Source organism: Balaenoptera borealis, assembly GCF_965194805.1.
Source record: "Balaenoptera borealis genome assembly, chromosome: 2".
Taxonomy (NCBI): Eukaryota; Metazoa; Chordata; class Mammalia; order Artiodactyla; family Balaenopteridae; genus Balaenoptera; species Balaenoptera borealis.
This window is the reverse complement of record NC_138867.1, coordinates 174,124,693-174,152,341: the sequence shown is the minus strand read 5'-3', so window position 1 is coordinate 174,152,341 and position 27,649 is coordinate 174,124,693. Positions and strand designations below refer to the sequence as shown.

The 27,649-nt window shown below is 50.8% G+C and overlaps 1 protein-coding gene across 23 annotated transcripts in view; it reads right to left on the bottom strand.

Annotated features, from left to right (window-relative positions):
- The window catches only part of EPS15L1 (epidermal growth factor receptor pathway substrate 15 like 1), a 103,327-nt gene that overhangs the window by 21,383 nt on the left and 54,295 nt on the right, over window positions 1-27,649 (bottom strand). For 15 of the 23 annotated variants that reach the window (XM_082381303.1, XM_082381314.1, XM_082381319.1 and 12 more), the window contains 9 exons: window positions 21,561-21,722; window positions 20,822-21,019; window positions 19,131-19,295; window positions 14,227-14,350; window positions 13,277-13,327; window positions 12,032-12,168; window positions 7,773-7,833; window positions 6,684-6,766; window positions 75-207 (listed from right to left, as the gene is read on the bottom strand). In XM_082381303.1, coding sequence (XP_082237429.1) covers window positions 75-207; window positions 6,684-6,766; window positions 7,773-7,833; window positions 12,032-12,168; window positions 13,277-13,327; window positions 14,227-14,350; window positions 19,131-19,295; window positions 20,822-21,019; window positions 21,561-21,722 — 1,114 coding nt within the window. The remainder of the gene's footprint in view (window positions 1-74; window positions 208-6,683; window positions 6,767-7,772; window positions 7,834-12,031; window positions 12,169-13,276; window positions 13,328-14,226; window positions 14,351-19,130; window positions 19,296-20,821; window positions 21,020-21,560; window positions 21,723-27,649) is intronic. The other 8 variants (XM_082381313.1, XM_082381318.1, XM_082381312.1 and 5 more) reach the window with 4 other exon arrangements.

Here is a 27,649-nt window from a genome sequence, read left to right as displayed (position 1 = left end):
AAGGAGGGGCCCTCAGTCCCCCCGCCGTCTGGCGACGGTGGGCGGGTGGCTGTGAGAGAAGAAAGCGTACTGACCGCTGGGCGGTTTAGGCCGCGGAGGAGCAGGTTTCTTCGGAGGCAGAGCGGGAGTGTCCTGTTTACTTTTAAAGGGGTCATCTGAGAATCCTGCCCCTCCAAAGGAGGAGGTGAAAGGGCCAGAAGTTGGGGGCTGTAAGAGAGGACACGAAAGAGAGGCAGAAAGAATCATTAACACGGAGGCAGCGGACGCCCACCGAGCCCTCCGGGCTGCACGGCACGGCCGCCACTCGGACCCGGGGTCTCTCACAAGCCCCCCCCACTTTCCTCCACCCTCAACAGCCGGGGTCCTCTGGCCTGTGAGGAGCCGCCAGCGAACACACAGAGCAGGCGAGAGTAGTCCGGTGCCTCGACGGGCTTCTGTCATGGGGTGGGGGCGGGGTGCTCCCTGCCACCCACTGGGGGATATCAGGTCTCTCCTGACCCCAGGGTCCCCTGGGCTTCCTGCTCATACTTCAGAGATGCGCCCAGCCTCTCTCCCTTCAGTCAGTGTCTGGAGCTGGGTCAGAACGGCACCAGACCCTCTGTGTGCCCGTGGGCTGCCGGACCCAGTGGCTCAGGTCAGAGCCCACCGCAGCCCCGTCGGCACAACCATCGCTGCCTCCATTGGGCTCTTATCACCTCTGGCCTGGACCCTCCACCAGCCTCCTCCTGCTCCCACCCACCTCCACATCTACCATCTCAAACCCAAAAGGGACCACGCCAACCGGCAACAAGAGAGATGCCTGGATAGATGGGTGGGCAGGTGGGTAGATGGGTAGGTACAGCTGCCAGGCAGGAAGGGGGGTAGGTAGATGGGGGGTAGGTAGTAGCACTGAACAGCCCTGAAGCTTGAAAGTAACCTCCAAGCACTCCTCAAGTCACGCAGGGCCTCCCTCACAGCCCCTCACCACCCTACCCCCCTGCCACTGCCCCGTGCTTTAGCTTCCTCCCTGCAGTTGCCCCAACCCTCTCCTGGCCAGTTCCCCAGTGCCTGGAACCCCCTTGTGCCCCATCCCGAGGCCTCCATACATACAGGGTCCCCAACTGGGGGCTCAGCCCACCCCGTCCGCCTCAAGCCCCTCTTCTTCCTCAGAGACTGGCTTGACCTCACTGCCGCCCCCAGAGCTCTCCCTGACACCCCTTCCCACTAACTGCCTGCTCGGACATCCTGGTGGGAGCTGACGGGACACACATCATCACGCCACAGCGACGGGTACTCAGGCCCCTCCCACCTAACTGGGGCAAGCTGCCTGAAGGGCAATTGCCAGTGGCAGGGCGCACACCTGCCAACTGCCTGCAGCGGGCATGGACTTGTCTACCTGTGCACCCTCGCCTGGAGCACGAGCCCAGCACCGGGCACAACAAACCTCCACTGACAGATGGATAAGCACAGCCAGCCAGAGCTGCACCCCAAAGGGAAGAGACTGCTTTCTACAGAGGTGGGAGACCACTAAAACAGAAGAGAACTAGGAAAAAGTAGAGCAAGGAGATTCATAGTTGCTAGACACTAAAGGAGTTGGTGGACACGGGAGCGAAAATGCTGATAAGGTCCTCAAAAAGGAAAGGAAAGGAGACGCGCAGTGGGAAAGGGTGGACCACATGCAGCAGGGGTGGAGGGGGGGGTGCGTGAGGAGGGGCACTTGCAATGCCCTCCCCAGTGGGGCAGGTCAAGGGACAGAAAACAAAGCAGGAACACAGAGTGCACTCGTGGGACCTTCTTAGGTAACCTGGTTCCGACACATCGCTGGAGAAGTGGGGAGAGGGGCTGATGCCAGTCACGGGGACGCGGCTCTCCCTCTTCCGGATCCGGTCACGGGGATGGGGATGCGGCCGCCCCTTCCCCTGGTACCTAGATACTAGCCTCAGGTGGGAGAGAGCCGGCCAGCCCACAGGGAGGAGGAGGGGGCCCGGACTGGCTGCTGCCCACTCAGCCAAGCCCACTGGGCACGCTGGTTCCTCCCCACAAGCCTCTGGGGCCACCAGGGTAGGAGACGCTCACTCGCCAGGGTAGGAGACACTCGCTGATCTTCTCACCACATCTTCCCAACGGCCTTGGGACAAGTCCTACTGTCACCACTTCTATCTTATACGCAGGGAAACTGAGGCACGGGGAGGAGATGCAGCCTGCTAGCCACACAGCACCTCAGCGGGGGAGTCAGGGCGGGAACCCCCGCCGTCCACCTCCTGCGCCAGGGCTCTCAGGCCCTGCCCTCGGCTGCTGGCAGCCCGCCGCCCGCCCCCACGGGAGGTCTGGGGACTGCCCTCATGCCCATGAGGGAGACATGCGCAGATGCAGGCAAGAGGCAGAGCAGGGCAGAATGCCCTGGGGAGGATGGGGTCCAATGGGAAAGACTCACTTCCCTGCCAGGACCACCCGGGCCCGCCGGGAAGCTCTGAGCCAGAAGGGCTGCAGCGGAGCAAGGGGGTCCCTCCCTCCACCGCTGCCGCCCCCCTTTCCCAGGCTCTGTGACGCTTGTCCTTGTCGGTACAAAAGTCTGGGAGTCCCTGCAAAAGCTGCTGCTCGAGTTTCCAGAACGTCTGCTGCAGAGCACAGTGGTTGGGGTGGGATCTGGAGGCCCTGCTACCGGCTCCGTGCCTGTTTCCTCGTCTACGAAACGACAATAATGACAGGCCCCAGCTCGCAGGGCTGCGGCAGGAAAACGAAAGGTGACGCATAAATTGCTCCAGCTGGCGCCTGGACCGCATCAGCACAAAGATAGCACGATTATCATCACGCCAAGGATGTGGATGTGACTAGAACTCTCTTGGATGCCTGCAAGAATCTGCAAACGCGCCATCGGCCACCGATGCTTTATTTCTGCTGCTTCCCGTCATCCACAGAGCCTTTCCCAGACGGAGAGAGCAGGAGAGCTAAGGTGCCGTGTCGACCGGCAGCTTAGCTCTAAAGTAAGTGGGTTAGGGTCTGCTGGTTGGGAAAGAAGATGCAGTGGGGGCTAAGGAGAGGGAGAGCAAGGGAATGCTGGTGCCTCTGCTTCTGCCGTTCCCAGGACACAGCCTGGATCTAGGACTCTTGCTACCCTCGCCACAACCTGAGACGGGCAGGAGGGAATCAAAACCAACCTCTCGGCAGGGTGGAGGCGTGACCAGCCCCCCGAGGCCCCTGCGTGGGCCCCAGTTCTTGTCTTGGGTGCTGTGAAGGCGTTAGCTCTGGGGAAGGGGTGTAGAGGGACACCCAGGGCTCTCTCCACGTGACGCCCCCGAAGAGTTGTGGGGTGCGCGGGGCCCTCGTCCACCCAGCCCGTGCAACCCCCAGCCTGGAGCGCAAGCTGCAGTGAGCCTCCCGGCTGTCTGGGGACTCCACGGGCCAAGCCGACTCTCCGCCCCCTCGTCTGTCTAAAACCCACGGAGCCAGTGGGCCCGCTCCAAGGCAAAAGGGTTCCAACTGTAAGCGCCTGGTTCGCCCACAGCAGGGAATTATATCACTTCTGACACCAAAAAGCCTGCGTCATTTCCGAATCCTAATTTTCATGACTTGAAGTTTCCCAAGAAGCTTCCTTTGGGACCTGACTGGTTCCTACTCAGGCTGTGGCTTCAGGGAAAGTTGCTATTTTTAGAAGGGTTTCAGTAAAGCCGGTAGGGGCTCTCTCTGGCTGGGCTAGAGTGAAGTGTGCTCCAAAAAAAAAAAAAAAAAAGAAAAAGAAAAAGAAAAAAGGACAAACAGAAAAGCTACTATATCAGAAGCAGCTCTAAGAGATTCACAGTTTAAAGAACTGATTTAAAGCAAACGACTCTCAACTTAAAAAAAAAAAAAAGCCCTAAATAGGAATGCACGCTTGAAAAACAACTGAAAATGGGCTGACAATGGGCAGTCAAGTATTTCATAGGCGGTTTGTTTTTTAGGGTGGGAGGAGTGAAATAATTAAGTTAGAGTCTTGTTTTTATTCTCAGATGCTCTCTGAAATCTATTTTGGGGAATGTGTTCTTAAAGCAAGGTAATACTGTCTAGAAAAATCTTCTCGGGTGTTGAGGGACCTCAACGAAGGGTGCAAGCCCAGAGAACCTCCCAAAGGAACCTACTGGAGTCAGACTGCTGGCTGGCACCCTCCTCTGGCACTGCCAGGCAGAGGGAGGACACTCTAATTTAGGGTGAAGTTAAGAAAGGGAGCCAGCATGCATCACCAGTGTGCATTGCCTCCCCACCCCACTCAGGTGGAGAAAAGATAGCGATGTCAAAACACACACACACACACACACACACACACACACACACACACACACACAAACCAAGAAGTCAAAAAAAAAAAAAAACACCTTCTTGCCACTTTACTTTCATTTCCTTCAGCATTTTATTTATATACACAATGTTGTTCTTGAAAAACAGAACGGGAACCAAAAGGGAAAAACAGAGACCTATGAGGTTAGGGCCCTGTATTCAGTTGGGCAAGTGGCATGAGATCAGGAGCTGATGGAACCGTGGAAACAAAACAATGGAGTACTGGAGACAAACTTTCCACGGCCCCATCCAGCTCCGTCCCGCCCAGCGCCACGAACAGGAAGGGGCACTGGCCCTGAAGTCACAAGTGCACGTGTGTGCAGCCTGATCTGGGACACGAGAACAAGGAGAGGGAAAGCGGAATTAGAAAAGGGAAAACGCAACTTTAGGTTAGAACGGGCAGAAGGAGGGAAGGGCCAGGTTCTGAACTGCCCAGCTCTGGGGTGTCTCTGCAGCTACGGGAAACGCAGGCACTGCCTGGAGGAGGGAGACGCGGCCGTACCGGCCACCCGGGGCCCCGCCAGGCTGGCCACCCCACACACAGCCTCAACTCAGGTGCTTCTTGAAACAGAGGGCCCCGTTCATGCCCTTGTCCTTGTCCCAGCTCGGGGGCACTGCTAGCTCTTACTCCCTCCCCAGCCTCGCGCAGGGAGAGGGCCCACTTGTGCCAGCTTGAGAATACGGTGCGAACCCCTTCCCTGGAGATTGCCGCCCCCATGTGGCAGAAGTTTTCTCATTTCAGGGGATGGTTTCCCACCCGCTAAGCACGGACAGAAGACAAGGACACACAGCTCCACTCAAGGAGTGTGTGTAACAGCCACGCAGTGATGGGCAAACATGAGGGCAAATCTCAGGCCCCGGTCCCTTCTGGCTGATCCCAGAAGGCGCCCTGACCGTCAGCGTCACAGTTCCCATACGAGCGACGGAGGCTCATTCCCTCCAGGCACTGGAAGGAGAGAGGCCGAAACCCCAGCACCTCTGGGCTCCCTTCCGCGGCGGCCAATGGGCAAACAGATGCTCTGCCTCTGGCCAGAAGCTACACTTGCTACCTCAACAGTTTATACTCGCGCGTTTCTTTGAAAACCTAAACAAAATCCCAAATGTTTCTTGGAAGCCACGCACCACAATCACACATTGCTCAGCGCCCAGACAGCCGTGCGCCCCTCGGGCTGAGTGAACGTGGAGGAAGCACGCAGGATGCCCTGAGGAGCCGGCCCGCGGGGCGAGCGGTGCGGGGGACCCGGGACTCCCCGCCGTGGGGGCCCATCCCACACACTCCGGGGGCTCCCTCCCCACCCCACCCCACCAGCGAGGAGACAGGAACCGTATCGGCATGCGGCCGCCCCGCAGTGCTCACGGCACCTGGGCTGGAGCAGGCGGCTGGGAAAGACCGGTGGGACTAAACAGAGAATGCAGGGCTTTATGGCTCCGCGGCCACAGGCCGTGCTGCACGCAGCTCTTTATCTGTGAGGGATCCCACCCTCACCCACCGAGGCCAAGACGCGCACACCTAACGCTGCTTCCCTTAATTCTTGGCAAAGAAACACGGGCTCACAGTCAAAACCAAGGGACGCTAAAGGTTAGAACAAAGAACAGCAGACCTACTCGCCTAGGCCAACATTTTCGACTTCTGAGCAATTTCTTCTGGAATTTACCTCTCAGTCGTGGGCTTCTACTCTTATTTCTTGATCTGTCCACTTTGGACATATCTATTGACTGACTTCCTGCTACGTTAAGCGCCACCCTCCAAGCCCCTCTCGAAAGAGCTCTAACACCACCTGTGGGACTATATCCACAGTCAGCTGATGTAACTATGGCCGCGTAGACACCATCCAGTCCAACCAGGAGTCACTATCGTCCTTCCTGAACGGCTCACTTTTCACCTGCATATTTATTCACCGAGCCTAGCCCTCGATTTCCACATCCTTCTCGGGTTCTGTCCATGGGCAGCTCCAGGCACACCTCCTGCCTTCCGGCCCATGGCCCACAGTCCCAGCCTCAGCGGGCTGCACGCCAGGCCTGGCCCTCAGGGCCCAAGACCTTCTCAACTTTGTTCAGCCACAGAGACGTCTTTATCACCTGAGGTCTGACTGCCATCAGACACCAGTGGGAGTAGCGGGGAGCCCGCAGCACTTATGCCTCGGGGAGGGACTCAGGGCTCTGGCAGTTTCACTTGGAGGAAGGGAAGTGGGTATAGCCACAGCCATGGGCACTTTCTAGACCCCGTCTGCTGACTCACGACCTCACATGAGGATACATTTCAGAGTTTGACACGTGCCAAAGAAATACATATGTGGCATTAAACAGTTACACCTGGTAGCCCACGACAAGACCACGACAAGAGGCACAAGGACACTGGCAGAGGCACAGGGGCTCCATGGGAAGGGCTTTACCTTGGACATCTGGCTGAAGTCGGCAAAGCCCTCAGCACTATTGAAGGACCCACTTCCGAAGGGGTCTAAGGTTCCAAAGGGACCTGCAAGCAGCACCAGCAGAGGAAGAGTTACAGGGCATTCACAGAACATGCCTCCTGGGAGCAGGGGGAAGTGTCACCTCTCGGTTCTCAAAGGCCCCCAAAGCAGGAGATCCATGGAGGTCACGTTTGTTTGATGGGGTGGTGAATCGGGTGCAAGTCCTCAACAAGGCCCCCTGCCCCCGCCCACTCTGGCTCATGGTTGGTGCAGCTTAGCCAGATGGTCTGCGGCCATGAGAGCCGGCGCAGGGAGAGCCAGAGGGACTCTGCCCTGTGGCTGTGCTGCAAGCCAGCACTGTTCACTGTCACCAAAGGAGTGACAAGCACCCTGTGGAAGGAGAGCCTGCTGTCTGTCCTGCTGGATCAGGAGGGGAGAGTGAGAGGGAGGCGACCAGCCACCCACATGATTTATGTGGGGAGGTCATCTGCAGGTAGAGATTTTTGCTGAGCTTTCTCCTTTGGTGGGTGGTGTGATTTGTCCAGAATAACCCACAAGCTCACCTACGAAATCAAACTCTGTAACTAACAAGCACAAGATGTTAGGCAAGGCGGCAGTACCAAGTGGAACCTGTTTCCAAAAGCAAGGGGGAGTCCGCAAACGCTCCCCTCCCTTAAAGGCACACCTAAGAGTTTTATGCTGTGAGGGGAGGTTCCCTCAAATCCAGTGCCCACAGCACAAGCCTCAGTAGAACTTTGGATTCCTTTACGAAAAAAAATCCAAAGGTTAGAACCAAAGATTCATAAGGAGGATCGAGCAAAGAGCAACTAATACATTGGCGTTATTACTAAATTAATCCTTACCGCCAAGCTTCCTTTCCAGTGCGATGCCAGCTCTTGCTCAGGAAGATGAGCAGCCAGAGGGGAATGGCTTTGGCTGCACTGCCTCAGGCGAGGATCTGGGTGCCACTTACTAATGACATAAACACTGAGGACACACCAGATTCGGAAAGGGGTGGGCCACTCCACTGCCCGAGGAAGAGTGAGAAGGAAAATAAGCCATCAGTCTCACCTGATCCTTTCGAGGAGACGCTGGAGGATGAAAAAGGATCACTGGATTCAAAGGGGTCGAGCTGAGTGAAAGGAGAGAGGAGAGAGTGAAAAGCCGTTCCTTTGTTCATCATCCATTCATTCAACCACAAACTTTCTTGACATCTATATGCACCATATCTGCTGCCCAGCCTAGGGGAGGATAAAATGATTTAAACTAAATCCTGGCAGAGTTAAATCCCAACAGACCAACCCCTCCTGCAGATAACACCTATAAACACCCTGAACTGGGGGAAAAAAAAAAGCCATCACCTGAAGACCCAGGAAGTGAACCAAAGCAGGAAGACTTTGGAAAAGAATTGAAACTTGGCAGAAAAAGCAGTACAAGACTGAGTTTTCCATTTTGTTTTTTTTTTCCTGTGGTTGTTTTTATCTTGGCCATGCTGCTCGGCTTGCGGGATCTCAGTTCCCTGACTGGGGATTGAACCCGGGCCACGGCAGTGAAAGCACCAAGTCCTAACCACTAGACCACTAGACCAGGAAACTCCCGAGCTTTCCCTTTTGACAGCTACAGTCTGAGAGTATTGGGAGGCTATGACTCCAATAGAAAACTCACTGTCTTTCTGGACTGAAGCTCAGAGGAGGGAGCCCCAGGACAACCACAGCCATGAGAAAGAGATGCGGGATCTAGAAAGGAGAGGCAGAGAATGGGAGCCCCAAATTCCATGACAAGCTCTGTCCACGTCTCAGGCTCACCCCCCTACACTGTGTGTGGGTGGGCAGACTCAGAGCAGCCTACAGCTAAGGCCACAGGAATGAAACCACAGGTAAGAGAGGGAGAGTTTGCAATGTGAGTCTCACCAAGTTAGTTGCCTGCTGAAATAAAACCATCCACACTCTTTGGAAGAATGCAACAGAATCCAGTCTCCACAACAGAGCACTCACAATGCATAGAATATATTTTTAAGTTATTCAACATACAGAGAGAACCTGAAAAATGCGGTTCTCAAGGAAAAAGACAATCAGTGGAGTCAATCTCAAGATGACCCAGATTTTGGAATTCTCAGATGAGGATGACTTTAAAGTAGCAATAACTGTGCTTAATGAGATAAAGGAAAAAACACTTAAGATGAATAAAAAGACAGGAGATCTTAGTAGAGAAATGGAAACTATAAAGAAGAAACATGGACATTCTCAAACAATGTAAAGTACAATATCTAAAATAAAAACTTCACTAGGTTAGCTAACCAACAAATGACAGAAAAATGTAAGTGAAGTTGAAGATAAATCAGTAGAAATTACCCAATCTGAAGAAAAAGGAGAAAAAAAGAATGAAAAGAAACAGAGCCTCAGGGGCCTGTAAAGATGATAGCAAAAGGTCTAACATCTATGTAACTCGAATCCCACAAAGAGAAGAGATAGAGAATAGAAAAAAAATTTTTTTCAAAGAAGTAATGGCAGAAAACTTACCAAATTTGGTGAAAGACATAATTTATAGATGTAAGAACTTCAGCAAATGCCCAGCAGCATAAATACAAAGAAAAACATATCTACACCCTACACAAACCACTGAAAAGCAAACGTAAAGAGAGGCTCTTTAAGGCAGCCAGAGAAAAGAACATAACTATTTTTTCCTCTTTAGAATTCATACAGTGGATTAAAGCAAAAATTAAAACACTGTCTTATGGAGTTTAATATATTTAGATGTATTACATTCATAGGACAACTGTAACAGAGACGCTGCTGTTTGGGGGAGGGTGGATAAATGGACCTATATGATTACAAGTTTTCTACATTTTACATTAAGTTACATAATATTAATTCCAAGCAGCCCATGGTAAGTTAAGAGTGTATATGGTAATCCTTAAAGCAACCTCTAAGAAATAATGAAGAAAAGGTATGGTTAAAAAAGGCCAACAGATACCAGAAAATGGAATTCTAGAAAACATTCAAATAATCCAAAAGAAGACAGAAGAAGGGGAAAAGAGGAATAAAATACAGAGGATAAAAGAAAGGAAATAATAAAATAGTAGACTTAAATCCAACCATATCAATAATTGCATTAAATGTTAACAGACTAGACACTCCATTTAGAAGGCAGAGATTTCCAGACTGGATAGAAAAGCAAGGCCCAACTACATGCTTGACACAAAAGACATCCTTCAACTCCCAGACAGGTTGAAAGTAAATGGATGAAAAAAGATATATCATGCAAAGACTACGCATAAGGAGAATGAGGTGGCTATTTTAATATGTGATAAAAATAGATTAAGACAAAGCACCAGAGGAAAAAAGGAACCCTTTATAATGAAAAAAAGGTCACTGCATCAGGATGACACAACAATCATGAATGTGTAGGCACCTGACAGAGCTTCAAAACACATGAAGTTAAACTTGACAGAATTAAGGAGGATATGGACAATTCTGCAATCATAGGAGAAGATTTTAACACCCCTCTCTCAGCAACTGGTAGAGCTTACAAACAAACAAAAACCATAAAAATAGATGACCAGTCCTGTAACAAACCGTAATGGAAAAAGAATACATACATGTATACTGAATCAATCTGCTGTACATTAGAAACTAACACAGTATTGTAAATCAACTATACCTTACATTTAAAAACAAGGAAAAAAGGGGAACTCCCTGGCAGTTTAGTGGTTAGGACTGGGCACTTTCACTGCCGCGGCCTGGGTTCAATCCCTGATCGGGGCACTAAGATCCCGCAAGCCACATGGCGTGGCCAAAGGGAAGAAAAAATAGACAATCAGAACAACCACCTTGACCTAACTGGCATTTACAGAACGTTACACCCAACAACGGCAAATAGACATTCTTCTCAAGTGTACAAAGTATGTTCACCAACAAAGACCATAAAACAAGTCTCAATAAATCTAAAAGGACCAAAAACATACAAAATATGTCCTCTAATAACAGTAGATTTAATTAGAAATCAGTATTATAAAATACCTAGGGGGAAAAAAAAGTATCTCAAAATGAAACAATATACTTTAAATAATCCAGGTTCAACAGAGCATTCACAAGGAAAACTGGAAAATATCTCAAAATGAATGACAATGAAGATACAACATATCAAAATGTATGGAATGCAGCTAAAGCAGCACCTCAAAAGAAATGCATAGCTTTAAACACTCATATTAGAAAAGAAGATCCAAGATCAATGACATAAGGTTGTATCTTAGGAAGTTAGAAACAGAAGAGCAAAGTGGGAGGAAGGAAATAATGAAGAGCAGAAATCAGTGAAATAGGAAACAAACAGGAGAGAAAATTAACACAGCCAAAACCTGACTCGTGGAAAAGATCGACAAAATTGATAAACGTAGAGAACACAGACCACCAACACCAGCAATGAAAGGGGGGGAATCCCATGACAGGTCTTGCAGATAGAAATGTTACAGGTTAATCCCTGCCTTCAAGGAGCTCTGGCGCCAGTGATACATACCAGTAGGTCCATGGAGAAGTGAAAAACTAGGGAATGGGTAAGGTGGGGACAGAGGTGCAGCCTAGAACGTGAAGGAAGGCTATACATTGCCCTCACTTAGACACAAAAATTCTCTATTCAATCACAAAGTCAATTTTTGCTTTTTAAATCCTCATTTACACCAATGTAAACCAGTCTGTTGAGTCTAACGTGCAAAACGTACGGTTTACCACTTGCTGGGGGGCGGGGGAGCACACTAGGTGCAGCCAGGCTGTGGGTCTGGACTTCCTCCTGCCATGGCGGGGACCCACTGAGGCTGGCTGATGCCAATGTCACCATCAGTGCTTTGCACTACGAAGATGGCAGGAGCAGTCACATGGAAACCTGTGGGAGTGTGTGGTGCTCTATTTTGTCTTTGTTGGGAGGTGGAGTGGCACTGCGGGCAGACGATAGAGCAGAGAACCCAGCAGGTGGGCCTGAGCTGAAGTAAAGGGGCACAGAAAGGGACAGAGGAATGACAGCTGCTCAGGACACAGCCCGCCCTGACTTGGGCTCACTGGACTGCTGGATGTGACACCTCGCTTCGTGGGACAAGCCTCTGTAGGGATCGGCAGTAACGGTCACCTTGCTATGCAGTAACGAGGCTTGGCCTTCGAGCCAGCCCCTGGGGAATCACCTGGCCTTGCACAGCCCTCATTCGTCAGGCTTAGCACTCACAGCCTGAGTGATGGAGGCCCTGACTCGGTCCACGGAGGGTGGGGGATGGGAAGGGCTGCCTTCACACACACAGAGCATGCACACGGGCAGCACCAGAAGGCAGCCTTTCCGGGGTCACTCACCTTTGAAGGTAAGGAAGGGTTTTTCGTGAATGGGTCTGAGGTAAATGGGTCGTTCTTTGTCTGTTTCTTAAAGAAGTCGTCGGGGGCAGAGCCATGGAATGGGTCGCTTTCTTTGAAAGGATCCCCTCCGAATGGATCTAGGTGTTTTGGAAAGAAGAAAAAAAATGCCCCATGAATAAACATTATGCCTAGTGAAAGAACCCCAATATAAAAGAACACACAACTGACTGACACTATTTACGTGAAAGTCTAGAAAAGGTAAAAACCATAGTGGCAGAAAGCAGGTCAGTGGTTGCCAGAGACCTGAGGGGGTAGGGGGTGGGGGAGACCAGGGAACCTTTTGGGATAATGGCAACGTTCTCTCTCTCACACAACTATACACATTTGTCGAAACTTGTCCAGTTCTGCACTTAAAATGGGTGAGTTCTGTTGTGTGTTAATTATACCTCTCAATAACACTTGATTTAAAAATAATATGAACAAACAAATGATAGGAGTAAATCCATAAGGACAGAAAGCAGAGGCTGGAGAGTGGGACTAGGGAGACTGCTCATGGGGACAGGGCCTCCTTTTGGGGTGATGGAAATGTTCTGGAGCTACACAGAGGTGGGGGCTGCATAACACAGTGAATGAACTAAACGCCACTGAAATGTGGTTAATCTGTGTTATGTGAATTTGTTAATTTTGTGTTATGTGAATTTCACCTCAATAGAAAAACCGAATACAAGGGAAAAAATTAGATAAATAGGCAGCATGATCCCAACACCACGCCCAGGGTGCGTTCATTCTCCTCGAATGTGGGGAGTGGGCCTGGTGACTAGAGGAGGCGCAAGTCACCATCACCAGCAGGGAACAAGATGCTAGGCTTCTATGCAACGCGATGCTGTCCTTCCCAGTCCACTCCCTGGTATGTGTGGGCAGAAGTGCCACCGCATGTGGGTACCAACGGGACACCCTGATGCCGCCACAGGTGGCACACGCAGGCACAAGTGTCCAAACAGCGGCCTAGCTATCAGGGGCTTCTTTTCTAGTTCTAGTTCTCATCATGCTGTGCGACTGGCAAGAAGGGGCAGCAGGCTGTGAAAGGGAGGGACAATGGAGGTTCCTTCAGAAACTGACCTGGCAAAGGAGGCTGCAAGGTGTTTCCCCATTTCCCTCAACCTGAACTAGGAATGGGAATATTCTGAGAGCCAGTCCACAAAATGTTTCTCTTAGCAAAGGCTTTTTTTTTTTTTTTTTTTTTACCTGTTGAAGCCGTCTGTTGTTCGGCAAACGGGTCGCTCTGGAACGGGTCACCTGGATTTAGAGGAGAGAGGCCCGTTCAGGTCTATGGTAGAAATGACCTTGGCAGAGCAAAGCGGGGAAGCAGGGACAGCCACTGACTCAGGCAGTTTGTCATGGCGAGGACAACTAAGATAAAACGAAGCGTATTGCTGGCCGCTCAGCAGGGGCCTAAGTCAAGGAAACTGCAGGGCAAGCCTGCACTCGCTGTCTCTCTCCACACAGCGCTTTACCCCCCGTCTCCCCCGCCCCTCCCCGTCACTTCCCAGGGCTCCAAGAACCTGGGACCCCGAGCAGCCCCCCCTCAGCCGCAAGGTACACCTGAGCTGCGGGAGCTGCCTGACTCATCTCTCAGAACTAAGGTGCTTGCGCTCCAAATCTGAATACTGGAAAGGCACTCCCTCTGCCCTCTCCCTGCCCTGGCATTTTTCTCAGAAAAGTACAGATAGCCTTCTTGGAAATACTGTTTTGCTCTGCAAAAAATGAAGAAACTTGGGAAATCTTGTTTCTAGAATTCTTCTTAGTTACTCTTGACGCGTGTGTGGATCTGGATGAACTCCCCACGTTAAGACCTTAGATGTTTACGTGGGGATCTGCTGTTTACTAGGTGATTCCATAATCACTACCACATCTGATTATCTTATCAATCCTGAGAGGTGGATGGGAACGGAAGCATGCAGAGTCTCGGGGCCAAGCAAGCCGCCCTTGAACGTGGATGTCTCTTGGTGAGCCTGGAGCTCTTCCCACCCCCTCCCCTCAACACCATAGCTCTTTAGATAATCAGGTGAGGTGAAAAACTCAAGAGGCCCATTAGGCTCAAAGAATTTCTTTCCTCCTAACTGTTCTAGTCACTGGACAACCCTAGGGGGCACAAAACAGCCTTTCAATGATAAAGTGGGTGCCAAATGAGATACCTTTGAAGGGGTCGGCTCCTTTAAATGGGTCAGATTTGAAGGGGTCTTCTGCCTGAAAAGGATCCGGATGCAATTCTTGGGCGTTGTTGCTAAATAACAAGGCTTTATTTTTGAAAGGATCGTCCTATAATTTTGTGAAGAGACAGGACAGGTATTTAATTATTTCAGACTTAAAGCAAAGTACAGAATTCTATACTTAACTGGTATATTTTCCCTCTAAGTGATGTGACCCTAAAGAGAGTAATTTTTTTTTTAAACCAAAGAAGATGGACTTTAGTTAATGATACCATGTCGACAATGGTTCATTAGTTATGATAAATGTACCGTACAAGATGTTAATAATAGGAGAAGCTGGGTGTGGGGTACGTGGGAACTTTCTGTACCATCTCTGTAACTTTTCTATAAGTCTTCTAAAATTAAAAAGTTTATTTGAAAATCATTGAGTGGAAGCAACCCAAGCGCCCACTGATGGATGAATGAATAAGCGAAATGTGGGATGTACATACAATGGAATATTACTCAGCCTTAAAAAGGGAATTCTGACACATGCAACACAGATGAACCCTGAACACATTATGCTAGGTGAAAGAAGCCAGTCACAAGAAGACAAATATTGTGTAATTCTACTTATAGGAAGTCCCCAGAGACATCAAATTCATAGACAGAAAGCAGAATAGTGGGTGCCAGGGACGGGGGAAGGGAGGATGGGGAGATGGTGTTTAATGGGTATGAAAACGTTCTGGAGCTTAGTAGTACAATGTGAATATACTTAACACCACTGAACTGTACGGTGAAAAATGGTTAAGACGGTAAATTCTACGTTATGTGTCTTTTACCACAATTAAATAAAAAAAAGAAAAAAAGAAAACCGAGTCAGAAAAAAAGTCATGTTTTCGGAAATGTCAGAAAGAAAATGTAACGAGCCACCAACAACTGCAGCCAGAGAGGCCTTGTTCAAAGGTATGCCTCCCTCAAACACCTTCTCAGAGTGTGTTACCTATGTGGGCATTTTAAAAAATGCCGTTTCCACACCAAGAAACATGCTGGCTATTTACATCCTGAGAGGAAATGAGTGCTTATGCAGTTAGAACTACTAGAGCATACACCACACTTTGCATTTTTTTAAAAAAGTGCTTATTTCTAGAAACAAACAAGAATATTTAAATCAGAAGGGAAAAAAACTTGCTTTTGAAGAGCAAGGTTTTATAGTGGAAAATGACCTGAAAGGGCTGGGGAGAGGCTTCACAGTACACGTAGGGACGGTGTACTTGGTTTAGAAATACTGAGATATTTTGGTTAATGAAGACACACCCTCAGTGAAAACATGAAGGTTTCACTATGATATTAAGAAGCACAACATCCTCACTGAATCTGGCAAATGTGTCAGCATCCTCGGGGCTGGCAAACTCAGCCATTATTCCAACTGACCAAAACCAAATGATTGAAGAGCTGGGCTTCCGTGAAAATACAGGGCAATGACGTCAAAGGTGCCAAAGGAAGATTCCTGACGAGGCTCCTACCACCCTGGGCCAGTTGACTTCAGGGAGCAGGACGGATCTCAGAGGTACCAGGCTAACAGGAAGCCCAAGGCTTCGGAAGGACTGACCAACACCCCTGCCCTCTGATGAATACGGAACGATTTTCCTTACCTGAGAAAGATTATCTGCAGCCTCCAACCACAGGGTTTCCCAAGGTGGGGAAAATAAGCCAGTTCTTAGGCAAGTAAGTACCGATGTCTGCAAGCACCGTATCTGGCAGCAGGGCAAGGACTCAGTAAGGACGTCGTACTGCTAACTACTGTGGCATGCCCGCGTCAGCAAGCACCCAGTGGGGTTCTGAGACACAGATCAACGTGACGGACAAGTCCTAATCTAAGGAAGCCAGGAGGCTGGTGTGGAAAATAAACCTCTCGCACTGCAGCCCGGGGGAAGGAACGTATCTGTTCCAGAAGAACAGAGAGAGATGATGTATGAGGTGGATAAAGTAGTGAGTTAAGAATGACGACTTGGCCTTGGAGTGGAAGCTTCTATTTAGTTTTTCATTAGCACTGATGTACAAATTGGTTGTGTTGTTTTGTTTTTGCTTTTATAATGTTTTCAACTGCCACTTGGAAGACTGACAAATAACAGTGGACAATGGCAGAGAAGAGACTGATCCTGGGGGGTCTGGCCTGCAATCCCCTGAGCGGAAAGTCAAGTCTGCAAGCTCTCTCTCAGGAGCAACTGTCTGCCTGAGGCAGCAACCGCTCCCTCCCCTTCAAAGGAGAAGCCTAAGAAGACCCCGGCAGGATTCATGTGGTTAGGGTAACCACAGGTGGTTTGGATTCCATTTCACAGATCCAGAGCAGAAAACTACATTTCCCCTGGTGCAGCGAGGCCGTAAACTCCACCATCCACTGACCTCCTGCCAATGAGCACGGAGCCACCTGCCCACTTGGGAGATCCAAGTGCAGCAGCCAAGCATGGGGTGAACGGTCCCACCTGTGGCAGAGGAAGCAGAGGGAGAACACCTCGAACAATGAGTTCTGCTCTTAATTACTGCACTTCTCGGGAAACAGACACGACAACTCTGAAAGGGCATCTAGGTGACATTCTGTGACATTCCTTCCCTTTAGATGGGGGCAAGGCAGTGGTGCGCTGGTGAACCAGCGCTCTGGGGGAGAAAAAAAAAAAAGCCCTGATTGTTAGCCTCTGCCAATTCCCATGGTGTAGTTACTCCCACCATGGTTGACATCCAGTTACCAAAGGCTGAATAACAGCTTACAAAATTCCTATTTAATAATCGGCTCTGGAGAGTCAATAAAACTGGCTCCAGAACTCCAGGGGCTGGATGTGACAGACAAGCCCATCTTTCATGATGAGTTCTCGGCGAGACTAAAGTCTGGGATGATTTATTACCTTCTCTCTAGCAGACCGGTTGGCTGAGTGCTGACTCCAAGGACAAGAGGCTAGTATTCTCATCAGTGGATGAAAGATAAGAAATAAATATGGCTTTAAGAATCCTGCTGTCTTGGACAAAGTAAAATCATGTGAGCCTAACACTAAACTTAGTAACTTTAGTAAAACCGTCCAGACTTAGGAAGTTCTAGACGCACCTCTTTGGTTACACTTGTCCTCAAGAAACTAAATCCCTCACTTTCATCCCCCTCAAGGAGAACTAAGAGAGGTCCCTCTCCTCCGGAGCAGTCCTGAAATGTCCAGGAGTAAACAAAAAGCCCTCTTCAAAGTGTTTATTAAGAAATGGAAACGAACCAAAAAGTGCTTTAAAAACTGTATTTGTACAACAAGATAAAAATCGTTTTTCTCTCAAACACTGGTTTTGAGTTTCTACGTAACATATGTGACATCAACGTTTCAAGATGAATTGACTATCATGTAAACTTTGCCTGCTAATGAGATGAATAAAAATAAAGGTAAAAAAATCTGTGGGGGGAGGGAAGTCCCATGCTGCTTTCAAACTGCCACTTCGCTGTCAACTTTTTATCCCAGGAAACCAATCTTATCAAAGCCTGCGAGAGGGTTTAAAAGTGAGCTGTTCCATGAACTAAGACGGAACAGGGCAAGCCAGGAGCTGTGTGAGGGCACCAGTGACAGACGGAAGAATAAGAGCAGGGCTATGAAGCTGAAACGCACACTCTGAGACAGACAGCCAAGCAGGAAATTCTGCCTCACGCGGTTCATGAAGAAGGAACGTTCACAGTCTCTATTTAGACGGTAAAGCTGACAAAGCTGACAATGGGCTGGGCCCAAGAGCGGATACGTTTACAATTCCCTGAGGAAAGGAATGTGTGAATGGCAGAGGGAGGCAGTGACGGCCAGAGACTGGAGACAGATGAGAACACCAACAGCGGCTTCTGCGCCATCCGGGGGAGGAGGCGTAAGCGTCCCCATAAATCCTTGGGACTGAGTACTTGGCTACTGAGAAAAGAAACGTGTCAAGAAATGCACAGAAAGAGCCGAGTCTCACATGAAGGGAGACAGAGAGGCTGAATTATTACAAGGAGGGGAAGGAATCCATGAGGCAAACAGGGCCAGGAGCAGGAGCCTGGGAGACAGAGATGGCAGTGCAGGGCGCGCGGTGAAAGGCTTTGGGAGCAGAGCACAACGAAACCACTGAGACTAACAGCGTCCCATTGGCTCCCGCAACCGCACAGAGATGCACAAAGACGCACAAAGACGCTCTCGTCAGCCAGAATAAACTGCAAACGGCACACGCCAGGGCTCAGGGCTGCTACGGCCGACTCTGGCAGGAACAAAGGACAAAGTAACACTGCTGGATGTCAGCAGCCTGAGGGCCTGCAGAAACCTAAGAGGCCAATGGCCCCTCGGGCCTTCACCAGCACCCCCAGCGTCATGAGGTTTGAACCCAAGGGCCAAAGTCTCAAACGTAATAACCAAGATTTCAGGAGAAAGGCCAATTCGTAGGTGACATAGCAACACCCCAGGAGGGCTGTCATTGTTCTTGATCTTTACCTAGACGTGTGATTTTCAAGGTGCTCCTTGTAGGAACACAGAAACACACACACACACACATTCCTCCAGCCTCCCAATTAATCGGATGTGGTGTTTCACAACGTGTGAGAGTTGATCCAATTTTGGTTAAGTTTGGGAAGCCCTCCAAATTTGGGTGATCAGCCCACGGAGATGGAGGTCTTTACAAACTGGTCTTAGAAAGGATTCAGGCCTATCCTTGGCTTTGTCCCAGACGCCAGGATGGAGTGTGGCCCCGGACGCCAGGCTGCAGGGCTGGTGGGGACACGCAAAGCAGCAGCGAAAACAAGAAACACCCTGCACTTGAACAGAATCAAGGCTGGCAAGTGCTGGATCAAGCGGGCAGGGCCTTCTCTGATCCCAATGTGGGGCCTGATCCCAGGACCTTTACATTTACATTTATTCGACCTTTACCATGGCTCCAAAACCGCCCCTCTCTGTCAGGGAGACGCCCTCGCTCAGCTCTGCTAAGTTGGTCAGGCTGGCGCCGTGGGCCCCGTCGAGCACCTCGTCATACTGCTCCAGACTCCTCTGGGCTTCCTGGTGGCTTTCGTTCAGCTGGGAAAGCTTGCTTCTTGCCTGTACGATAAAGACATCGTCGGCATCAAGTAGGGTTTAGGAAAAAAGTATCAGGCAACACATTTTTTTCTCCTAACATCCAACCCTGGACGATTCACACTGGTTAACTGAATTACCCATCTACGGAGTAGACAATCCCTGTTGCCATGTTTACGAGACGTGAGACCGCTTGTAAACCAAGACGAGACCCTTCTGCTGCCCCAGGCGGTCCCTGAGAAAGGCAAGTGTTCAGACATGTGGTGACTTGGAACGAACTGAAATGGGACAAAATCCAGATTCACAATCTATTCAAAGTGATATTCTGCGGTCACTTTCCTCTGTGGGATTTTATTACCCCATTTGCTCCTCCTTGTTCCTGGAGAAGGCACGTGAGGTCAGGGCAAGGAAGGCAATCTGTGACATCAGACAGACCCCAGCTTTATCGTAACTGTCTCGTACGCGCTGGCGATCTAACCTCTCTGTTTCCTCTTCTCCAAGATGGAGCACTGGAAATGACGGGTAAAACCCCTCTTGCGGTGTCCAGCAGGGTGGGCCTTAATAAGCAGCAGCTATCATTTTTAATATCATTATCATTATCACTAACATACATTTATGTCTTGGCTCCTATCTCTGTTTTATAAACTCCAAAGGCTGGGAGGGAAAAGGCATAAGATAACCCTACAGGTATTAATTAACAATAAAGCACAATATATAGTATTAAATCCCTGAGATTTGAGTTTGTGATCAACTTTTGCCTGTAAACTGGCAAAAAGAGCAAAGAGATCAAGTCAGTCAAGAGAAAGGAAGCACGAACATGCATTTAGATATTGCCAAGGTCTAACAAACATCACCCTCACTCTGTAGGTGGGACACCCGAGGGCCAGGAAGGAGGCCTTTGGCCGTTACATACGGGGGAGCAGGAGAAGAGCTCTCCCTCTGCTGGTGGGCAGCAGCCACAGGCCTCGAGGCCCTCCCCCCAGAGCGGGACAGGGAGGGGTGCCTGGACAGGGGTCCACGTGGGGCGATGCTGAGAGGATGGGGCCTCCTCGGTGTGCTGGTCTTCGAACTATCAATACGTGGGGACAGAGGGGTGCTGGAAGGTGTCTTGGACTCTGTCCCTCCTGCTTGTACAAGGACCAAGGCTGGGGAGAGCATGTCCTGAACCCAAGGCTCTCTCCAAATGAGTTAACTTAATGTCCTCACCCAGACCCCGCCCGCTCCTCAAAAATGATGTGCGCTCAGGCGGGGAAGTGGAAGGCCGGTGAGGCAAAGCAGACACCACCAGGCCAAAGTCAACATGATGGTGGAACACACGCTGGGAGGGTTCTCAGCACTTCACCTTCAGGCTGAATGAAGGCTTCCAAGAAGAAAGGGAGGTGGGTGAGAGCAAAGGAAACAACTACTGCGGCACAGACACCTGGGACCACCGGTCGCACACCCCTCTGTGACTGCTCTGCTCGTGGCAGCCACCCCGCTTGGCAGGAGACCCCAGAAGCCCCTGCCCACAGCCAGTGGTGGCAGGCCCCACCCCACCCCCTTGGAGATACCTGGTTGATTTCATCTTGCGTGGATTTCAGGGACTTGATGATGGTTTCCAGTTGAACTTTCCCAGCCTGAATGCTCTGCTCCAGCTGCGTCTCCTCCTGCTGCAGTCGGTTCAGCTCAGATTTGGCCCGGTTCAGGTCGTCTTCTTGGGACTTGAGGTCGGATTCCTGAGACTGGATCTGCGTCTTCAATGAGGAAATCTGAAATGAGATGAAACACAACTTCGAGGAAGAATTCTGGCTCATGTTCTTGAAACAAGCTGACCCAGGGAAGAGGACACCAGCCTGAAAGCCAGACGCCTGGCTTCCTTTACAGGGACCCCTCTCCACACCTGGGACAAGCATAGGCAATCTGTCTGTCCCCTGGGGCTGAACGTCCCCACAGCGGCCTCAGACAGGGATGTAAGGGTTTTACAGTCTGCTGAAGCTGCAGCCTCCCTGGTTTGTAACAAGCAGCTAAGACAGCAGGGGAGGGGAGACACGTGCCCACACCGTGCTGTGGGGCATGGGTCGGGGGTGTGTGCACACACGGGTTCACGCTTATACATGTGACATGGCGGATGAGACTGAGGTCAGGCCACAAATGCTTGGACGCTTTTCCACACGATACGTTCAACTACTCTTATTAAACCAGTAGACGTCTCAGCCTTGAGCTGAGATGGTCATGGTGAGCTCAGGGAAGTCCGTAAGAAGCCTCCTTCCCCTGCTGGGCTCAGCGGAGAGAGGGGGGATGATGACTTACCATCTGGGTCTCGTCTTGGCACTTCTGCCTGACGTCACTCAGCATGTCTCGGAGCTTGGCCTTTTGCTGATCCATTTCGTCTAGGCGGTCTTGGGCGTCCTGTTTCTGAGCTTCCAGCTCTTGCAAACTGCTTGTTTCCCGGTCTAAATCATTTTGCAATTCCTAGGGGAGGGTGTCATGAATTTACTCGAGACTTGTTCACATGGGGCACGTCCAAGCTAACACTGTCACAGCCTGGGCTGGAGCCCCCAAGATGTCCTACAAAACCGCACACTCCACAGGGAATACCACACACATCTCAGTGTGGCGGCCCCAGCTGAATCTCTCACTAAGTCCCTCAGCAAATATTTACTGATGGCCTAAGAGAGGCCAGGCACCAGGAGAGGGGCTGGGTTCCTGGCAAGAAGAGCTCTCCAGTGACATGTGGTCATCAGTGGGGCGGGAAGGGCATCACCCAGACACAAATGAACTGAGACAAACATGGGACAGCCTGGGTCAGACTGTCGGTCAGAGTCACGGGGACATGGGGAGATCACACTGACGCTGCACAGGTGCACAAGAGGTCAAGGAAGTGCCACTTCGATGGACCCAAAGGACGAGCAGGTGGTAGCCAGGAAAAGCGCCAGGAATGTGAAGAGTGGATGGGGCCGCAGAGGACCCCTAAGAGAAGGGGGTGTCGTGCTCCAGCTGGATCAAAGGAAAGCGGGCCGAGAGCACCAGAGGCCGTGCCCCACAGGCCATGCCAGAGACGGCACTGGCTTCTGCAGCGAGAAGCCCCTGCGGACATCCAAAATGGGAGCAGGACATGATGATTCTCAGCTGCTACAGCTCCTCCACGTGGGCTGTATCTAACGTGATGGCCAGGGCGGGTGTCTCCAGACTCGACTGTCAGACCTCTAGGGAAAGGATCCTAGAGGGGGATGGCGCAAGTGAAAGCGTGCAATGTTTGTGATGGCAAAATCTGTCAACAATGCAAATCTCCACAGGCGGAGTTGGCTGGACCTACAGCACAGCCCACCCTGAGGGACACTCCACCTCGTACCCGAGTTATAATGTGAAATGAACGAGGCACGCAGCAGAGCACACGTGTGAGGCACAGTGGCATCTGTGCAATCAGGAAGGGGGGAATATGCACAGACGTCTCTCCTTACACACACACACACACACACAGGACCTTTCTGGAAGGCTTCATGGGAGCTGATGGACTACACCTCTGGGGGTACAGGGGAGGGCAGGAGGCGTCCATATTCAACCAGGTGAATGTCTTATGGGATGTCTTATCTACCTGTAAGATAGATAACTAAAGCAGGGATGGGATGGGAGGGGAGAGTATGGCCTATGGGGCTGACAGTGGGGAGGGGACTCAAGCTGGGGCCGATGGAGAGGTGATGGCAGCCTGGGTGAGGTTGTGGCCGTGGGTATCAAAGGAAGGGGCGGACTTGAGGGGACTGTTGGGCGGTCAGGGAGGACAGGAGTGGTGAGGCCAATGCCCAGGGCTGGCTGGGGCTGCTGGTGGCTGACGTCATTTCAGAAGAAAACTCGAAGGAGGTGCAGGGTCTCCCTCTCCCTGCTTTGAGGACAAAAAATCACGGCTCTCTCTCTCCTCTCTCAACAGCCAAAACACACCTCTGAGCTATTTTGGGGGGCCAGGTTCTCTGCTCCCCAGTCTCCTTGTCCCCGACCTTTAAGAATAGATCTCAAGTCCGACACGTTTGGGAGAGCTAACAATGAATGTTTGATAGGAAGCTAATGGCAGAGTAGGGAACGTGGGTTTCCCACATCTGAGGGAAGGACAAGTGATGGGGGAGGGGGAGACGAAGGAGGAAGGAGGGTCAGGCCCACCGTAGCCATGGAAAAGCCCACGGGAAGACGACCCGCCAGCTTCTGGTTAGGAAGAACGCTGGGGTCAAAGTGGGGGAGGTGTCTGAGCAAAGAGAAGACAGAAAAAACCCAAACAACCTACAGACTCAGAGCAATCCCCACTGGAACGCCAGCCAGCTTCTGACAAGCAGATTCCAAAATTTATAAGGAAATGAAAGGGATCCAGAATAGCCAAAACAGTCTACGGCCATACCACGCTGAATGGGCCCGATCTCACCAGAATAGCCAAAACAATCTTGAAAAATACGAGGTTGGAGGACTCAAACTTTCCGATTTCAAAACTTACTACAAAGCAACAGTAATCAAGACAGTGTGATACTGGCATAAGGAAAGACAGAAATCAATGGGATAGAACTGAGAGTTCAGAAATAAATCCACATGTCTATGACTGATTTTTGAAAACGGTGCCAAGACCATTCAGTGGGGGAAAGATTAATCTCTTCAAGAAATGGTTCTGGGACAACTGGTCCTCCACATGCAAAACAATGAAGTTGGACCCCTACTTCACACATTATGTAAAAATTCACTCAAAATGGATCAAAGACCTAAATGTAACAGCTAAAACTATAAAACTCTTAGAAGAAAATGTGTGGTAAATCTTTGTGACCTTGGATTTGGCAATGGGTTCTTGGATATGATACCACAAGCAAAAGCAAAAAAACGGAATAAATAACTGGAAAATTTTAAACTTTTGTGTTTCAGGGAATTCCCTGGCAGTCCAGTGGTTAGGACTCCTCACTTTCATTGCTGAGGGCCCGGGTACAACCATCAAGAAAGTGAAAAGACAACCCAAAGATGGGGACATAATATTTGCAAATCATTTATCTGATAAGGGAATTTATCTAGAAAATATATTGGGCTTCCTGATGGCGCAGTGGTTGGGAATCCGCCTGCCAATGCAGCGGACATGGGTTCGGGTCCTGGTCCGGGAGAATCCCACATGTCGCGGAGCAAGTCCGTGGGCCACAACTACTGAGCCTGTGCTCTAGAGCCCACGAGCCGCAACTGCTGGAGCCCACGAGCCGCAACTGCTGAAGCCCACGCACCTAGAGCCCGTGCTCCACAACAAGAGAAGCCACCGCAACGAGAAGCCCACGCACCACAACGAAGAGTAGCCCCTGCTCGCCGCAACTAGAGAGAGGCCACACACGGCAACAAAGACCCAACACAGACAAAAATAAATAAATTAAATAAATAAATTAAAAAAAAAAAAGAACTCTTACAACTCAGCTATAAAAAGACAAATAACCCAATTTAAAAATGGGCAAAGGATCTGAATTAGCTTTTCTCCCGAGAAAATACACAAATGGCCAATAAGTACGTGAAAAGATGCTCATCAACATTAGGGACAGCATCAATGAGATACCACTCCATACCCACTAGGAAGGCTATAATAAAAAATGGAAAATATCAAGTGTTGGCGAGGATGTGGAGAAAGTGAGAATGAAAAATGGTACAGCCACTTTGGAAAACAGTCTGGCAATTCCTCAAAGGGTTAAACATACAGTTACCATGTGACCCGCAATTTCACTCCTAAATGTATATATATATACACACACACCTAAGAGAAGTGAAATCATATGTCCACACAAAAACTTGCACATTAATATTCACAGTGGCATTACTTGCAATAGCTAGAAAGTAGAAAAACACAAACAACCATCAACTAATGAAGCAATGAATAAAACAGCCATACACTGAAGCATTATTCAGTCATAAAAAGGAATGAAGCACTGACACATGCAACAACATGAATGAACCTTGAAAACTACACTGAGTGAAAAGAGGCCAGACTCAAAAGGCCACACAGTATGTGATCTCATTGATATGAAATATCCAGAACAGGAAAATCCAGAGAAAAGAACGTAGATTAGTGGTTGCCAAGGGCTGGGGAAGGACTGGGGATCGCTAATGGGTAGGGGGTTTCTCTTTGGAGTGATGAAAATGTTCTGTAATTGACTGTGGCGATGGCTGTACAACTCTGTGCATATACTAAAACCCACTGAATTATACACTTTAAATGGATGAATTGTACAGTATGTGAATTACATCTCAGTGAAGCTGTTGTTACAAAAACAAAATGAAACAGTAAACCAGGCAAAGATGCTGCAGGTTCTCACTAAGACAGTAGCCATGGAAATGGAGAGATCCCCAGGGCAGGAGGGGGAAGGGGAGGCCTGAGGGGGCTGAAGCTGAAGCTCCCACTGCTTAAAACCAAACATAAACTAACCTGAGGACCAAGGCCTGCTACTTGACGCTGGGCCCTGACCTGCAGCCTGTGCTGGCAGGCATGGCACATGATCTCCTGGCCAAACCCATCTGGGAAAAGGCAGCAGGAACCAGAATCAAACCTGGTTTTCACAGGGGAACTTTAAAATATATATAGTGCTCTGTCCCTGACCAAGGAGCTGCCATCACACTGCAGCAGAGGCCTGTCCTGGTCTGGAGTACACGTGATGCTCCCATGGAACAGGGGCTGGCCTGGCCGGGCCCCCTCCAGCTCTGAGGGGCCATCGGGGCACCGGGCCCCCTCCAGCTCTGAGGGGCCATCGGGGCGCCGGGCCCCCTCCAGCTCTGAGGGGCCATCGGGGCGCCGGGCCCCCTCCAGCTCTGAGGGGCCATCGGGGCGCCGGGCCCCCTCCAGCTCTGAGGGGCCATCAGGGCGCTGGGCCCGCTCCAGCTCTGAGGGGCCATCGGGGCCCACACGGACCCCAGCATCTCAAAGGCTGCAGGAGTGCACTGTCAGAGCCCAGCAGCGAGGGTTTCAGGTGGCCTTGCTGAGCCTGCCGCAGACCAGAGGGGAAAGCACCTCCAGACATCACAGCGACCCAGCGGCTTTCTTAGAATTGCCCAGGAGCAGGTGCCAGAGACCAGGTGACTGGTTTCCCTGGAGCCAAAGGACATCACAGCACCCAGATCCCCAGCTTTGGGAAGGCAAACCAGAGCTTGTGCAGTGACCCAGACACAAGGAGAGGGAGAACTGCCCAGGTACCCATGTGGCCAGCCGGGCCATGGCCAAGGTGAAAGGGAAGATGAGGCCAGTGCCACCACACCAAACAGCTGAAAGGATGGGGGTGAGATGATACGGGTGACAGGGAACTGTGTCTGAGGGGTCAGTTTTAGGACATGGGTGGAAATCAGAGGGCTGAGGTGAGAATAAAATGACAGGATGAACATACAAACATCCAGAAAAAGACAGTCACTTCACCTGTGGTCATATAAATGATGCAACTCATTTGAGCAAAAAAACAAAAACAAAAACAAAACAAAAACACGATAATAGAGGCAGGCTGTTCCCTGCCTTCTGATCCAAAACATTCCTGGGGACCATCTAAGGCCCAACCCCCGATGCCAACGTGTACAGAGTGAGAAGCCAGGAAAGAAGAGCCTGGACACTGCACAGTGTGAACCAGTGAGAGTCCCAAAGCATCCACCCTACCCCACCTGCAGACGGCAGCTACGACAGACGACATTTCCCGCAGCCGGCGGGCAGGCACTGCGTGCCATCCGTCCACTGGGTACCTCATGGAATCCTACAGCCCCTGTGCGGACAGGCTCAGGGGAGGGGGAAAGAGGGCCGCCCAGCACCCCATGAGCCTGACTGAGTCAGGTGCTGCTTCCCCTGGCCTGGCTCAGGTCGCTGCCCTAGGAGGTGGCCCAGAAAGAACCAGCCCCTCAGGCGGTGCGCACGGCGGCCAGATACTGCTCTTGGCGCTGACCCTCACTGCCAGGTGGGAAGACGCAGGCCGGGAGGCTGAGCCACCCACCCACAGGCCCCCGGCCGAGCCGTGGGGGCTGCAGCGCTGACTGCTCAGGCTCGCTCCTCCTTCCCCGGCTCTGAGCTCGGAGCACTCGAAGCCCCACGCGGAGACTGTCAGGCCCAGCGGCACAGCTCAGCCACGCTCTCAGAGCCCTACAGACAACTCGAGTCTCCTCACGACGGCAGAGCCGTCTCTGTTCATTCAGACCTGAGACATCTCGGAACCGATGTCTCTTCAAGGGTGCAGCTCCCAGGCACTGACCATTTCGCTTCTGGCACAGCCTCCCTCTGCCCAGACGACGAGTGAGTGCTGAGCACATGCCAGACCCCATGCTCCAGCCCAGCGCCCAGGAGAGCAGACCACTCACTACCAACGTCACGCGAGGCCTAGAGATGTTAAGTAACTTGCCCAAGGTCACACAGCTGCTAAGGAGAGCCAGGTTTGAGC